Source organism: Battus philenor, unplaced genomic scaffold (genome assembly GCF_028537555.1).
Source record: "Battus philenor isolate CCGP_79_NKW_IND1 unplaced genomic scaffold, ilBatPhil1.0.hap1 SCAF_3, whole genome shotgun sequence".
NCBI lineage: Eukaryota > Metazoa > Arthropoda > Insecta > Lepidoptera > Papilionidae > Battus > Battus philenor.
In genome coordinates, this window is record NW_027181693.1 from 39,219 (window position 1) to 54,805 (window position 15,587).

The 15,587-nt window shown below is 48.1% G+C and overlaps 2 protein-coding genes across 2 annotated transcripts; both read right to left on the reverse strand.

Moving 5' to 3' along the window:
• Positions 1-9,154: 9,154 nt before the first annotated feature.
• On the reverse strand, positions 9,155-9,993 carry LOC137926543 (cytochrome b5-like). The gene has a single exon (XM_068770177.1). The coding sequence runs from the start codon at positions 9,625-9,627 to the stop codon at positions 9,235-9,237; it is 393 nt and encodes a 130-aa protein (XP_068626278.1). The 5' UTR covers positions 9,628-9,993; the 3' UTR covers positions 9,155-9,234.
• A 2,518-nt stretch (positions 9,994-12,511) lies between these two features.
• On the reverse strand, positions 12,512-13,519 carry LOC137926798 (cytochrome b5-like). Its single transcript, XM_068770499.1, has 2 exons — positions 12,947-13,519; positions 12,512-12,776 (listed from the first exon to the last, which is right to left on the reverse strand). The coding sequence occupies exon 1, from the start codon at positions 13,474-13,476 to the stop codon at positions 13,066-13,068; it is 411 nt and encodes a 136-aa protein (XP_068626600.1). The 5' UTR covers positions 13,477-13,519; the 3' UTR covers positions 12,512-12,776; positions 12,947-13,065.
• Positions 13,520-15,587: the final 2,068 nt, after the last annotated feature.

The following is a 15,587-nucleotide window of genomic DNA, read 5'->3' on the forward strand; positions in this document are numbered from 1 at the left end:
CCGCACTGACAGTTCGGTTTTACTTGCGATCGTTCTTTAGTCTATAGTTTTCAAAGGTGTACACCATTTGGATATTATGAAATAAATCAATATAATTGTAATCAAATCTGTATGTGTATTTTTTCGGTTAAATCCAAGAAGTTTTGGCAATTTAAATATTTAAAAAACAAAACTTAAAAACGATGGAAATTATTTTAAAACAATAACCTCAACATTAATTTAAAAGTACTGAATTGTATATTTTTCACCGTAGTCGTTTTTTAAAACCTATTTAAATATTTTGCTTACAGCTATATCTTCCTATTTTAATGATTTCCATCTTAATCGTTTTAAAGTCCAATAGACAATGAATAGTCTTGCGAGCTTGCTGGCTCTGTTTTGCTGAAATAACCAAACACCTAGCAAGTTTTTAAAAATATTTTTAAACGCTAAAAATATAGTTTTTATACAAAATACGCGAAAGTCGTATACTTTATTTTACAGAACAACTCCAAAGCTGGGCAAAAAGGCTGGCCATTCAACGCTGTAGAATTAAGATTTACAGCGTCTACCGAAGAATGGCCATACGGATTGTACGCGGAGGCGGCGACAATCCTGGAAGATTCCCCCTCCCGAAACCAAAAAAAGGCATATTATTACACTAAAGTATTAATACTTTTGAAATAAACTGTTGACCAGTAAACAAAGTATACATATCCATACGTGTTTTATGCTTAACTTCAATCAGAACAAAATTAGCTTTACGATGTTAGTCAGGGGATAATTGTGAGTGCGTTTCGTGCGACGGGAATATTTTAGCTTTACGTAACGCGCGCGTAATATCTGTTGGCGCTGCCCGCGCGGTGGCGCGCGGCGGCCGGTGCGCGGGCACACTTGCAATATTGATGGGAGGACCCGCAGCGACTTGGTTGGCCGTTCATAGATCTCTTGAGAATTTGCAGCTGCGCACCACAAACTTATTGTCGCTCGACTTACTGTGGCGAAACGCCCGCACACACTCGTGCCGGACGCTCCGATCGCAAGCGTAAATTACCCCAAAACAAGCACGAAGACTATCGAGAAATATAAGCTTCGCTCGCCTCGATTGCGCCGAACCTTTCCAAGTAGAATTGGATTGAATGCATTTTTTGTGCAGTTAGGCGGCAGGAGGTAGAAGCGCCGGGAGATATCGTTTCAATCGAGCGCTCGGCGCCCGATGCTATTTACTTGTAAGTTCCGAAAAAGAGCGGGCCTCCGACCCGCACATCAGCGTATTTATAAAAACCGTACAGTAAATTTCATGTTACGCAGGACGGGAGGCCAGGACTTGTTCAGTTCCGAATTGAAAGGACACGAATTAAAACGAAAACCGGTATCTTACAGTATAGTTTTTATTTAATTTTATTTTTGTCCAAAATATGTAACTAATACCTATATACACACAACGGTGACAGAAGTCCAGTTAAAAGTTTTCACTTAAGCAGTACACACTACACTTTAAATACAACAGATAAGCGAACAAAACAAAACAAATTGTTTATACTCTGTATACGATTTATAATAACAATGAATAAGTGGAAATATTTTGGCCAAGGTAGATCAAACGAAGCACATATCGCTTGTAATCTATTTCAGGTGTCGGAATACTGGTGCTACAAGTGACCAATGGCACTCGTTATGTCGTAAAACTTATTGATCTTTTGAAAAATGTTAAGCGAGCACGCGAAACCCGAAATAATCGTCTCGTTGACAGACGACGGACTCCCAGCTGCCGAGGAGCATAACGCCCCCGCCCCGCCCCCGCCCCGCGACTGTGCTCGCAGACGCGCGGCTTGCTTCACATCAAAGTCTTTTATTTCACTTAGGGTTAAAGATCCTTCTTCACTCCTAACGTTCTCTACTCTGAATAGTCAACAGGCGCTATTTCTTACGGCGACAAGTAAATTAGGCCGGCTTGTGTCGTGAACATTCCTTTCTTTATCGTTTATAGGCGAAGCCTATACATAGACTACTGTCTCACCAGACGTTAAGCGACGCCGAGGACTAAGATGCTACATGCTTGCCTAGAAGGTACCTATTCATTTTTGTTATTGCACTCGTTGGCTGCTCGCACCATGAAAGTAGTAGCGAAACGCTTAATTTGGAAGCGATTTCTGCCCTGTATGGATGTCGTGTATCCGCGCGACTTGTTGTCAGAAAGGAGACGGAGTAGTATTTGGTGTAGTTCCGCTGCGCACTCACGCACAGTATAGTACCGATAAACCGGCAACTTTTCGCCGATGCTCCAAGAGTTTTGCTTCTTTGCGTGGAACACAGAGCGGAGCGTGTCGGAAATGAGTTTTTCAAGCTCTCTTAGAATATCTGCAGTCCCGTGCGCCCGGCGAGCGGCGCCCTGCATTAAAGCGAGAGCTTCGCTAAAAGCACCCAAACCTTCCGCATGCGACGAGCGTAGCGTCTGCAACACGCTACACACTGGTGCTGCCTTAAAGTTTTTAGGTAGTTGTATATAAATTCACGTGGCGAAACATAATGCTCGAAGCCAGTAAATAGTTTCAGGATCGAGTATTGGAGACGGTAACTGCCACCGAAGTTACCTTTCTGGTGCCAACGAACCAAGATCAACGGCCAACCTTCATTGCGGATTCAATGCAAGTATACATGCGCGGGCGCATCTCCGGTTCGAGCGGCAAGTGCCAGTGCGCCTGTCTCTGTCGCGCAGCTATTCAGCAGCTTGATGCCGGACCTGAGCTTCCACGGGGTTGAGCGATGTGGTGCATGTTGCTCAAAGTAAACGATTCTAAGAGTGTTAGTTCGGATGTATAAAATGTAGAAGAGAATATGTATTAACGGTTTATATGAGTTGCGGTAGTATGAAGTAATAGATTGCGCGATCGTGAGCAAGTTTGGTGGCGCCCTTTAAATACTTCGTACCAGCCTTTGGCAGCGCGAGTGCACTGCCGCACGTGCACAGGCGGCGAAGCGGCTACAAAATGTGTACGGACACTAACACTCGGCGCGAAATCAAAAGAGTTGTTACACTGGTCCAAGTCCTCTCTATATTTAACGATCGGTGGACTGTGTGTCGAAACTGCTTGTAGCCGACGACAAAGTGCATTTATTTTTCATGTATTGCTGGAGTCGTGTTACCTGTGACCTGGACTTGTATTTAAGTTTTAAGCTAACTATTACTATAAAAAGATTTACTATTACTATACTATACATTTCATGTGAAAACTTCGTAACAATTTCGTCATCCAGGCTTCCTCTAAGCAACGGTAAACGCGGCTTGAAATGGAGTCGGTGGAGTAGTACAAAACATCTTTGATGGAGGCTGTGCTGTAGAAACTCCTTACACTTGGGATCCTTGCTAATTTTACACTTTGCCTAGTAGTAAATGAAAAGTAATCTGAAAACAAGAGGAACGCAGATGCCAAAGTATGGAAAAAAATATGCTGGCGGCTGAACTTGCGCACATGTGATGTCGGCCAATACAATGGTTGCTATTGCCTGGTGAGTTTCCAGAGATGCCGCGGGTCTTCTGAATTACGTTTTGGGTAGCAAACCTTGAGGCTATCTCAGGAGCTTCGGCTCGGGTGGATGTTCTGAGTAGTGATCTGGCATAAGGGCCTCCGTGGAGGGGACCTCAGCTCGGACTGCTACTCGATATCCGTTTAGCAAACTGATTTTGGTCTAAGATAGCTACAATATTAAAAACAGCAATTACGGTACAAGTTGCCGCGATAGATGGCGCTTTGCCTCAATTAAATTTTTATTGCAGTCGGTCTAATGCGTTGGCGACGCTGAAGTTTAGCACTTTCTACATATTTATAATTATAGCTCTTCACTAATCTTGTTACGAACATATCGTCATCCCTTAATGGAGTTAGCAGCAACTTGGCATATCGATTACTTTTATTGTATAATTGTTGTACGATTTTAAAAGATTTGCGTTGCGAAGATCGCATAAAACGACGATACACCACCTCGTGATATTATTTTCAGCTCCTTTAATCAGTTCGAACGTGATCGTGCTGACCCCTGCGAAGGCGCGCGCGGGGGACGTCCTGCAGCAGCAAATGCTGTAAGTCCAAGTTCATCGAAGTTGTTCAGCGCACGACAGAGTGTTATTAAAAAGTTACTGCAAACTTGAGCTGGCGCGGGCATTGATTGATATGCATCAAACTCAACATGTTTTGCGCGGCGATGTCTGTGTTAGGATGCTTTGTGCTGGACGGATACCTCGTATTTCGACCGGGGCTCTCAAACGTCGTCTCTTTAACTGGTATCTTAAAATACGACCGCGGCGCCTCAAACGCTGTATGTGACATTGTCGCGAGCACCGACACTTAGATCTATTATTATGATCCTAAAACCTAGCGACAATCTTCTCGACGGGTGTCTCTAAAAGGGAATGCCTCGAAGAATAAGAGAGGAAGAGATGTAAGGAAAATGTCGATTGCCTATTTTTTCGATCGTATAGGTTATGAATTTTTTTTTTGCCGAACACAAGATAACATTAATAATAGAGTAGTGCACTAGCATTTGTTCGATTGTTATTTTAAGTAATTCCTCTTCAACCGCACAGCGCGGCGACACCGTCGGCCGAACGAATGACCGAGAACCTTCCCTGCAGTGACGGCTGACGATTATTCTCTCTTCGCTTGAAGTGTGTCGTCGCTCGGGACTCGCGGGCTAGCGATTGGATGACAGCGTGTACATTTAGGTACAAGTGTTGCAGCCACAAGGTGGTGTCTGCGTTCGAAAACCAACTTGGAAAAGAAGTGCTGTGCCAACTGCTCTTGACAATGTTTTTATGGAGTACAGCCGTGCATTGTTAAGAAGACTGTAATAAAAACAATAAATCATTAATAATTTTGACAATTCTGAAAACTGAGTGAATTCTTTGGTATTCTGGTGAGTTTCCATTTTACAATTCGCAAGCACCTCTTCTTGAATACGGTCGGACATTTTGATGATAAAGCAGTTTATTTTATGTGAATCAGCGCCTGCGCACCGACGCGATAAGTAAATCCGCGAACTCATCGTTGGTGTTGTATTTTGCTACCGATTGCAACGACGGCTGCCTCGTCGTCGTGACTTTTGCTTTCCGTCCTATGCGCTTGTGTGCGTGCGATAGCGCGTGCGCCGATGTTTGTGCGAGCTGACCGAAATAAAGGGTACATGATCGCGTACCTGACTATTCGGGGCTTTAAACACGTGCACCATGATGTGCATGTCTAATATATTACCGATACCCTTCAGCATAGATTTGGTTTTGCGGCCACTGAGCTCGGGGAGAGGACCCGGTATCATCAGCAAGTGGTATTTTATAACATATTTCCGATGCAGGTTATTTACTGTTGTTAATGCGCGCAAGTGATGCGAAAATAGATCGTCACAAAGGCGCGCGCGTGTTGCCAAGGTTGCCCATGCTTCGCGCTCGATTGGACCTCTAGCCGTGGGCACACACAGGTGGCACCGGTGGCTCGCGTTCTTCCGTAAACAAAGCTACGTGAACTCCCTGCTAAGCTAAATTGCTCGTGCCAAACCTAATACATTCCGCCCCCCCTCCCCCGCTACATGCGATTTTATCAACGATCATAGAGTGTTCACGCGGGTGCAGGCCGCGCGGACGAGCAGAGTTCACTCGCGCCATGTCGCGCCGCACGCCCGTAACCGTTCTCTGTGACTTCATTTTTTGTTTGTCTCGGACGGCAACGCGTTGCTTACGACGTCGATTGGAGGTCAGCTCGAGTTGATTGTTTGGAGGCATGTACGCGTACCCTTTTTTACGGTGCGCAGCCCACACGCTCCACACGTGCGCCCGTGCGTGCGGTCGCGCACGGCCGGAGCATGGCTGCATATTGCGCAATCACGACGGCGACGAGTGCGGCCGCCTGCAGAATGTTCTGGAAGCGGCGGGCGGTCAGTTCGCTATCGCGGCGATAAGGCGCTCGTGCGCAGCGCACTCGGTCGGCCCGAGGAACCTCTTGGCCGACCGAGGCTCCCTGTATTGCCGAGCGAACACACGAAATTCCTGCGGCCACGAATACAACAACTCCTTGCGTTGCCGAGCACGGGCACTTATCTAATATTTATATAATTTGTGTGATTTGTCATTAAACACTATCGGAGTTTATTTGCAGCTGATACTAGATACAAAGTAAACGATTGATAAGTTAATTACCGAATGTTTGCCGCCGACTGTCCGCGGTGTCGATATCCAACGTATGTGTTTAGGACACGGCAGAGTTGTGTGCAGATAAAGTAGAGGACGTTAAATAAACTCACAGTAATTGTCTTTACCTTGTGAATATTTATTTTTAAGTTGAAGGTCACGCTCTGATTATAAAGCGCGTGCGCAATTAACAACAACTTAAAAACGAATGCGACTCTCACACCGTGACCTTATTATTTATCTTCCCACCGATCAGTACGCAGACAAAGCGATCTTATGTTTATAATTTGTCAGCGATGTTTAGAACGTTCCTCGCGCGCAAGTCTGCGCGGGGCGCAAGTTTGTTCCCGGCTGCGGCTGACTTTGTACGTGGTGAATGTCTCCTCGGTGACAGCCATCGATAAATTTATTTTTAGTAGAGAACAAGCGAGCATTTCTGCGTATAAAGGGCTCCGCCTAATGCTTAATGATTGCTTTGTAACAAGCACATATATTCAATCAAAAGTTGGCGGAAGAGAAGAAATGTGCTCGGATAACACTCAGCAACACGGTCGGCTATCACTTGCCTAGAGTTTGTCAACACGACAGAATTAATTTGCACCGCATCCCTCGGAGGCGGGTCGAAATGCCCATACGAAATATTATGAAATTCAAAATGTAATACTCGTATATTATTTGTCTGTTGTTTAAACAATCCGATCAATCGATCGTTTTCACCTCTGCGGATTAGGAGACTTCAAATCACAAGACATTAAAATGATTTGAACAACAAGCCACTGGCGAGACGTCTAATTTTTCGTCAAACACCGCCAACGAAACCGTATGCTCGGAGCTATTGACAAAAACATTAAAAAAAACGACAAGTTGAACGAATAACTCAAAGAGTAACAGTTTTGTGCCAAGATTCGCCCGCACAGTGCGCATTTTACTTTCATGGGGTTGTCAATAAGAATCAAGAAGACAGAAGAATGTACAAAGTTCCGTTGACAAGGTCTATGTCATAGACATGAGAAAACGAAGAATTCGGACAACGGCTCGGGCACTTCGGTGACCATTTAGACTCCCGATCGCCGGGAGTCTGCTGAACTAGTGCTGTTGGAAGCTGTCAGCGACACCGGCTCCCCCGCTCCCCGACCGGCTCTGTTGTCGGAAACGTGAAGTGGTTAGAGAAGGTCGGTGAAGTGGATGCGGGTAAAAATGTTCGAGAACAATTTACTTCTAGTAAGATAAATAATTTTCACATAGAGTGCGCCTCGGTTGTGAGCTCGTCGTCCGCCGTTTAACTTGCTCTCAAGCGGGCTCGGCTGTGAGCTACGATTTCTTTCAGTACTCAATGGAAATCTCTCGTAGCCATAGTCACTTATAGTTTATTGTTAATATTATACTTGATTTTAATTTCGTAATAAAACAAGACTTATTTAAAGTTCGATCCGAAATAGAGGGGTCCACTTACGATGATTATTGACAAATGCATGTGTTCATTTCGGCTTCAAAAATGTATTAATAGTCAGTAAAAAGAACTGTTTAAATTCAATAAAAATTGATATTGTCTAACGGAAGAGAAACAAATCGAAATCGGTGGATCTAGGCTTAATTTTGCTGCTTTAACAACATTCCAGAAGTGCGACCGCCCGCCCGGCTTCCAAGTCAGAGCTTTCAAGCCGCCCCTGCTCGTTTCTCGCTCGCTCTGTGTGTTACAAAATTAAAAACGCCGTCGATGTCTTCGGAGTTTCCTACGCAAAGTTAGAACAAATTTTTTTTAATACATCTTACGTAAATTTATTATCATTAAATTTAGCATAAAATAGCATACATTTGTGAGCGAGGTGCGTTCCCACCGAGCAGAATGTTTACTTTGTTTTTGTACCACTTGTACCTTAAACTCAACATGGCGGCATATTTAAGAGATACAACCGGTTTTGTGAACATGAACCAAAGAAATATGTTTGAATTAAATATTGCGTGCGCGGCGGCGGGCGCCGCTGCACCGGACATCGTCCCAATTATTCCAATTAGACGACGACGGCACAGGAGCGGCGCTCGTGTCGGCCGACGCGCAAAATATTATTTGGCTTAAACATCGGTAAGTTGTTAATACGTTTTTATCTCTAGCGCGGCGACGCGGGCCTGTCTCTACGCGCCTCAAAACGATAAGTGGCCAGACGTCGCGATTTCAACCTGTCTCAACAATGTACTAAACTTAACTTTATTGCGAGAGCAATAGGATTAAATATTATTTGACTAGTTTTTACAGGTAAAATGTTTACGGCCAGCGCGGCAGTTAGCTTTAGGTAAAGGTGCAGCGCTTGAACATTGACGTCTGCTGATGTTTGCAAGTCGGGGCCGGGGGGCGGGGGGCGCACGCTGCGCCGGCAACAGGTGCGATGCTCTCGGGGCTGATGGCCGGCGGCACTCGCGAAAATTCGAACCCATTCGGAAGGAGGCTACTGGCTGCGGCGGTGTCCGCCAGCTTTTTCGCGGAAGAGATCCTCCGCAAGAGACAGAAGAAATTCATCACAATTGCACCACAACTGTTTTGTTTTACAAAATATATGTTACAATGTTTTATAATATAAAACTGTTCGAAACGTATCGAAGAATCGCTGTTTCAAAACGAGAGGATCTAAATCTTTGTTTCCTGTATTTGATATGTATGCATTCAAATGAAACGACAATTGATTAGCGCAGAAACATAACCGAATTAATATCGAAATGACTGGAACAAATCGCGCACAGGGCGCATTCACATCACAATGGAAGCTAGAGATGATGCGCCAACGGCACGAAGACACCGCGCCTAGAATTTTGATTGCGCCGGGGACAATCAAGTAAAAATATTAACGATGTAAATATTGAGCGCACGAAGAGAATGGCGACAAGGTCCCGCCGCGGAGCGCGTTGGCTCGCGTCGACTCGCGTCGGGTTGCACTTAAGTAAATGAGCAAAGTGAAGAGTCCGACGGCGGGCGCGGCGCCGCCAGCGAATGATCTACGCAGATAACGTAACAAGTGCCTTTATTATTACACAACATATTAACAAACTTATACCTAACAACGTAATCAGCCAACGCGCGGCGGCTACCCGAACAGGTAGGTGTAGAGCACGGTCATGAGCAGCCCCAGCACCACGGGGAACTTCCACGAGCTCATGAAGGAGCCGGCGGGCGCGGCGGGGGCCTGCTCGCCGGTGTTCCAGTCGACGCCGCGCCGGCTCGTGGCAGTTTTTTCCTCGTCCACCAGCTCCCCGATGTGGAATTGCTTCATCATATCCCGCGCGTCGAGGCTGTGCCCCACGTCCACGAATTCCTCGGTGGCGTCCTTGCCCGCCGCGTTGATGAGCACCTCGTGGCCGCCCGGGTGGTCGTCCAGGAACTTGGTGACGTCGTACACGAGGTTGTCTACGATGAACACCGCGTCCGCCCTGCTGTTGCGCTCGGCGATCTCCTTCCGCGTGAACTTCTTGGTGGCCATGACGCGACGCGAGCTTATCTCTCGGCGACGGAACGACGACTGGTGGCGCGGCTCCGCGACCGCTCTTACCCAACGGCCCCTGCCGTGCCCCCGCCGCCCCGCCGCCGCGCCGCCCCGCCGCCCGGTGACGCAAGCGAGCGTGCGCTGCGCCCGCGACGCCGCTAACCAGAGCCTGTGCGTCTAAGCGGGCTGGCGGCCGGCTCTTTCAAACATACGACCGCAATTCATTGCACCGCAGCAAACAAAATCCGCGGGTGCGATGCGCTGCTAGACGCTCCTCTTAAAACAAACTTAATTTTTGTTGTCCACACATGTCAACGTTGTATGGTAATAAAGGTTGCGAGATCGCGCGATCAGTGCCGGCGCGGGCTGCGCCGTCCCTCGCAGCCGCGCCAGACTGATGCGCCGAGCGGCTCACCGCGTTGCACGCCAACGGCTCGCCGCACGCGCCGCGCAGCGCCACCTGTCCGCGCGCTCGCGCACCGCGCCGACAAACTGGAGCGCGGCGCACTTGTGCAGGCGACAAACTCAAGCTGCGCTGACGTGTGACACAGCGGATGCTGTTGAAGCAACTTATCGTGCAAATAGTTTATCGATTGTTCAATTACCTCCAAACTAGAATAGATGGCAGCATGTGTATCGTAAGTGCAGTAAAAAATCTTGATAGACAGTCTATCATTATTATAATAAGAGACCACGTAGGACTTTGAAACAAAAAAAAATACGCGGCCACCAAGTCAACTCATTAATATTAAGCTATCATCGTAAATAAAGTAAGTGATATGGAATAAAAAAATTAAATTAAGAGTCCCTGCCGAGTGACGGCAGGGGATTTTCAGATGTGACAACAAAGCTTCCAGCCGCGCGGCCTGTCGGGGCTGCGTACGAGATAAACGCGACGTTCAACTAGTTCGCGTGGTTGCGATCACCGGCAGCCTTCATTAATTTAGTGAAATGTTGGCCGCACGTGGAGCGCGGTGCTATAGGTGAGTACCACTCGTCGAGTGACTGCAACTTAAATCAATAAAAAGTACCGCTTCAACAGCATTAACTTTGGATATTTTCAATAAAGGAATTGAAGAAAAGAACTGGCAGAATAATATTAATGTTCGTCATTTACTTCGGTTCGCATTTCACTTATTTGTAAAATGTCCTTGAACGCACGAGTATCTCCTCAAATTTCTATATCGCGAAACCAGAATATATCACCAGATCAAGAGAAAAAGTCCAAACCGAAAATAAAAAGTACAGACTCGTATATGCGTTTCAGTGCACGCGGCAATAGCGATATGTCCTAGTTCCTTTCGCCCTTTTTGTTGGATCTTCGCTATCAGGTACTTTAGTTTATACAGAATATAGTAATTTCACAGAACTGGTAATATGATCTTACTACTATCGATTTTACTTACTATGAGATACCTACGTCCAGCTGCAGATGTCCTACGGCATTATTATATGAAATTATGATGATAATCAAATGACAGAAAATATACTCAGGCGTTTATTTCCTAACGTTCAAAACAGACAGGCGGCAGCAATCATAAACTACGTGTGAACTGCTGGCCGGGCCTCCCGCACCCGCAGCGCTCGCCGCGAGGTCCGCTTTTATTTGTGATCTGCATAAACGACGTTGCCTTGTGTATCGATTCATCTTATTCACTGTGTTTAGCAAATGGCACAATTTTTTACCACCAAATCATTTCCTGAACACATAACAGCACCCCTGGCTAACTGGACTCGCGCTGAGGATTGTTGTCATAACAACGAACTAGCTCTCAATCCCTTCAAATTCTGCAAGCAACCTGAGTGATATCCACACATTGAATCACTTGCTAAAAGGGATTCTGTATCACTTGGTTTGATATTAGGGAATGCGCAGTCATTTCAGTCATTTCGGGCAGTCCTTTCCGACGTTACATACGGAACTCGCGCTGTTATATAAACAAAAACCTAATCGAACAAAACAATTTATTAGACCTTTGCTTTCACCGAAAAATCCATAGAAAATTATGCCTGAAATTTATTTTTTTTGACGTAATTCGGTGAAATAGCCGATATTTTATTATAAATAATATATATAAAATATAATATATATATAAGAAATATTTCACTAAGAGGTCGACTTTGTATATTTAAAATCAAGTTTAACATGCCTTGTGCGGACCTTCGACCTGATCCACCCGTACGTGTGTTCCTAATACATCAACTTACTGAAGGCGGAACAGTTGTATTGTGCGCGCGGACAGTGATCTCATCGTTGTCTGCAAGCAGCAGGTCCACCGGTCCTGCGAGGAGTCCCGGTGTGTCTATGATTTTATTAGGCGACGTTTATAAATTGGAATTGTGAATATTTGTAACCTAGAACAATGTATGCAATGAATGCCATATAAGCGCGGACTCGTACCAGCTTCTCGATTTAATTATTCTTGTTTTGTATAATTACCTGCAGTAGTTAGCCTTCCATACAACTAAGTAAGTAACATTTTTGTACTGCCTTCGCCATAAGTTTCATCATCATCATTTGAGTCATTGAACATCCACGGTCGGACATTATTATTAGGATTAGTAGTTGAATTTATTTAGTTCCCCAGTGGCCGGCGTGGACAAGGCACAATCCTCTCAATTTGTTATTGTTAGTGCAACGGTTACAGTTCATTCTGAACGCCGTGATCAAATAACGAACTGTGTGCGTTATATGCGCGGGCGCAGTGCGCGGAGGGTCAAGAGTTAAGTTCACTTGAGCGGCGCGCAGCCGGTGGCCGTGGCCGCGGCCTCCCCCCCACCGCCCCGCCCGCCCCGCCGCACTGCCTCTAAACGCTTAAAACACGTTTCGCCAACAAAACACAAGACGCTGGTTAGCGAGGTGATAAATAAAAAGCGCCTCTCACATCCGACACAAGTTTATTTCAGAGACACCCGCAAAACCGGTCGCGGCGCGCGGCGCACGGCGAGTGGCGCGTGCAGAAGATCTGGTATGTACGAGATTGTTCATGTCTCCCCTGTTCACGGACTCCAGCAAATTCAAAGTGCAGGGCGAGCTCGAGCTGAACGCGCAGCGTCCCGGAGCGCTCCGCTCCCCGCCCCCCGCGCTGCGCTGCGGCGGTGTCGTCGGGCGCCGCGCGGTACTGTACACGGCTACCTACGCTTTACTATTAACACATAATCACTCATTAATCACTGGAATATTCCGCGCCTCACTCGTCGTCACGAACGATTTATCTATTGCGTCTACTTTAATGTAATTCAAACGTTGTAATTAGGGCTAGGCCTGTCAAAGGTTACAAAACATTTATTGGATGTATATTTATCGTTAAACTACCTGCATGAGTAGAATTATTTTATATTGCATGATGTTCGCTAGCGGTGCAACGTGGGCCGGTCGCGCGGGCGTGCGGGTGTCACTGGGCTTGTGCGGCAGTAGGGCGCCGGGGGCTGGTGCTAGGGCTGCCCGCCGAAAAGCCACATGTAGGCGACTGCGGCGAAGGCGCCCAGCAGCAGCGGCGTGCTGCACGCCGCCATCAGCTCGCGTACCTGCCCGCTCAGCGTCTGCGGCTCCGGTTCGGCGTCGATGACGGACGGCGGCCAGGGGAGGACCGCACGCCGTTCCTCCGCCACCACCTCGCCGATGACGAAGTTTAGCGCCCAGTTGCGTGCCATCTCGCTGTGCGCCACGTCGTGGAAGCACTGCGAGGCGTCGCCGCCGGCGTTCTGCAGCAGCACGTCGATGCCTCCGGGGTGATCGACCAGGAACTCTGTCACGTCGTACACCACGTTGTCGATGATCACGGCCGCGCTCTGCCGCGTGTTGCGCAGCGCCACCTCGTCGCGACGGAACAAGACGCCCGGCATGCTGCGGGCTGCGGCTGCGGGTTGCGGGCTGAGCGGGCTGAGCGGGCTGAGCGGGCTGCGTCGGGGCTGCTGACGGCGCGGGCTGCGCGGGTCGAGTAACGCACGCGCAGCGACCGCGCCGCCACCTCCGCCGCCGCCGGCGCGCCCCCGCGCGCCCCCGCACCACCCCGCACCGCACCTGCGCTCCTCCCCTACGACCTTCCCGCAAGTGTTCGGCGGGTAACCTAAATTTTGCACAATCGTGCCATCGTTTGCGCTTGTACCGGCGGTGCGCAGGTGCGCGATCCGGTTTGCGCGCACCCGAGCGTTTGTACGAGCTCGGCCGGAATACATTAATTTATATATATTATATATATATATATATATATATATATATATATATATATATATATATATTTATTATACGAGAGGAATTGGTCCGATAGCACGCTGCGGCCTCTGTGACGCACGCGTGCGGCTTGTTCCACAACACTTGCGGCGCGCGCGGGGGCCCGTGGCCCTTCGGGTAAGGCCCCCTGGGAATCTCAGCGGCGCCTGTCGCCTTCTCTCTGCACTTACGAGTATTACTACAGCGCAGCTTTCCGACATTACGTCACCGACTTCCTCAGTCGTCGGCCGCCGGTCGTCGGTAAATAAATGTACCGTCACGTTGCGTCTCAACTAAAATTAACTTGTGCCGATGCGCGCAGCCAGCTAAGTTTTTCGCGCTAATAAGAAATAGTTAGTAGAGGGGGACGGTTTTTAGGTCTAGTTTCCTTAGGCCTGGGCAAATAATGCTAGCAATCAGAATAATAACAATAAGAAGCATGAATAATGAACCCCGGCACCCGCGCTTTCCCTCACAGCAGCCGCAACGTCCCCAAGGCGTCGATTCCCCTTCATCGTCCATATTCCCCCGCCGTAAAGCAATGCTGCGCAAAGCGGTTGTCCGCGGGCGCAGCGTGGCCGCCAGATTTCGACGTCGCGTCGCTGCGGTATACGTTAACCGCTGGGCGCGTCGCGCGTCGCGCGGGCAGGCAGTTAATTAATATCAGCTTAATATTTGCCTTCACAGTGCTTCGACAGTCGTACCAGTTTCATTTTTACGTTCTGATACGTTGGCGTCTGTACGGATTAAAACACGTGATCTACGGCCGCAAACGACGGCCGCCATGTCTTCGGTTGCCGTTGGCTTTGCATTCTCCGCGTAATATTTAATTGCGTCACAGGAGGCGCGAGCGGGCTGGCCTGTGCAACGCTCTGTGAGCACGCAGCTGCGCGTATTTGCTTTCAGTTAACGCGCATTAAGCCCTTTGGCGACGAGCGAGGCGCGCGGCATAAACATGCGCTCGCACAAAGCGGCATGCGGGCTCGCTCGCCCTCCGCGCCCGGCAGGACGCGGCGGCGGTGCTATGTGTCCTAGTGCCCACTCCCACATCAAAGTGATGATAAATAACATACGCTTAAATGTAGTACTTGCTCAGTACTTCTCGCAAGTACTATCATTTGAAAATGGAATTGGATCGAGCTTGCACGATGGCGAATGAGCGCTGAGATGGTTCTGGCAAAAGCTTCCTGCGTCAAAACAGTTTTAGACAATCCTAGTGGTGTTGTTACGATATCACTGAGCATTAAGGTTTCCGCCGGAGCCCGGTCCGTGCTCGGCTCCTCTGAGGCACAGCATCGCGGCTGCGGCGGCGTCGCACGTGCCGCTTGCTTCTCGCTCGGGAGTTGTTGCGGCGCTCCGATGGCCTGTTCAGAGTGTGTACGCTGTGGCGAGCGACGCAGCTTCAAGCACATTCCCATTGTGGAAATTTACCTTCTGTAAACAATTAGATACGCAGATGTCAATTCAAATTGAGTACTTCAACCTTTAAATCGATTCTCTCCACTCGCTCTTCAGACGTCCAGGAGGGCGGAGAGGAGCCGACGCGCTGGCCACTCCCGGCTCCTGCAATCGCTCGAACACTTCCGCGATCTTTCCTTAAACCCTCTTAACCCGCAGACAATTCTACGTCCTGCGGGCGGTGGAGCCGTTAGCCTCCTAAAACCTTTGGGAAGATTTTCGAAACAACGCAGCACGAGCCGAATTGGGCGCTGTTCGCATTGATGACCTAAGAACTCTACGTCCT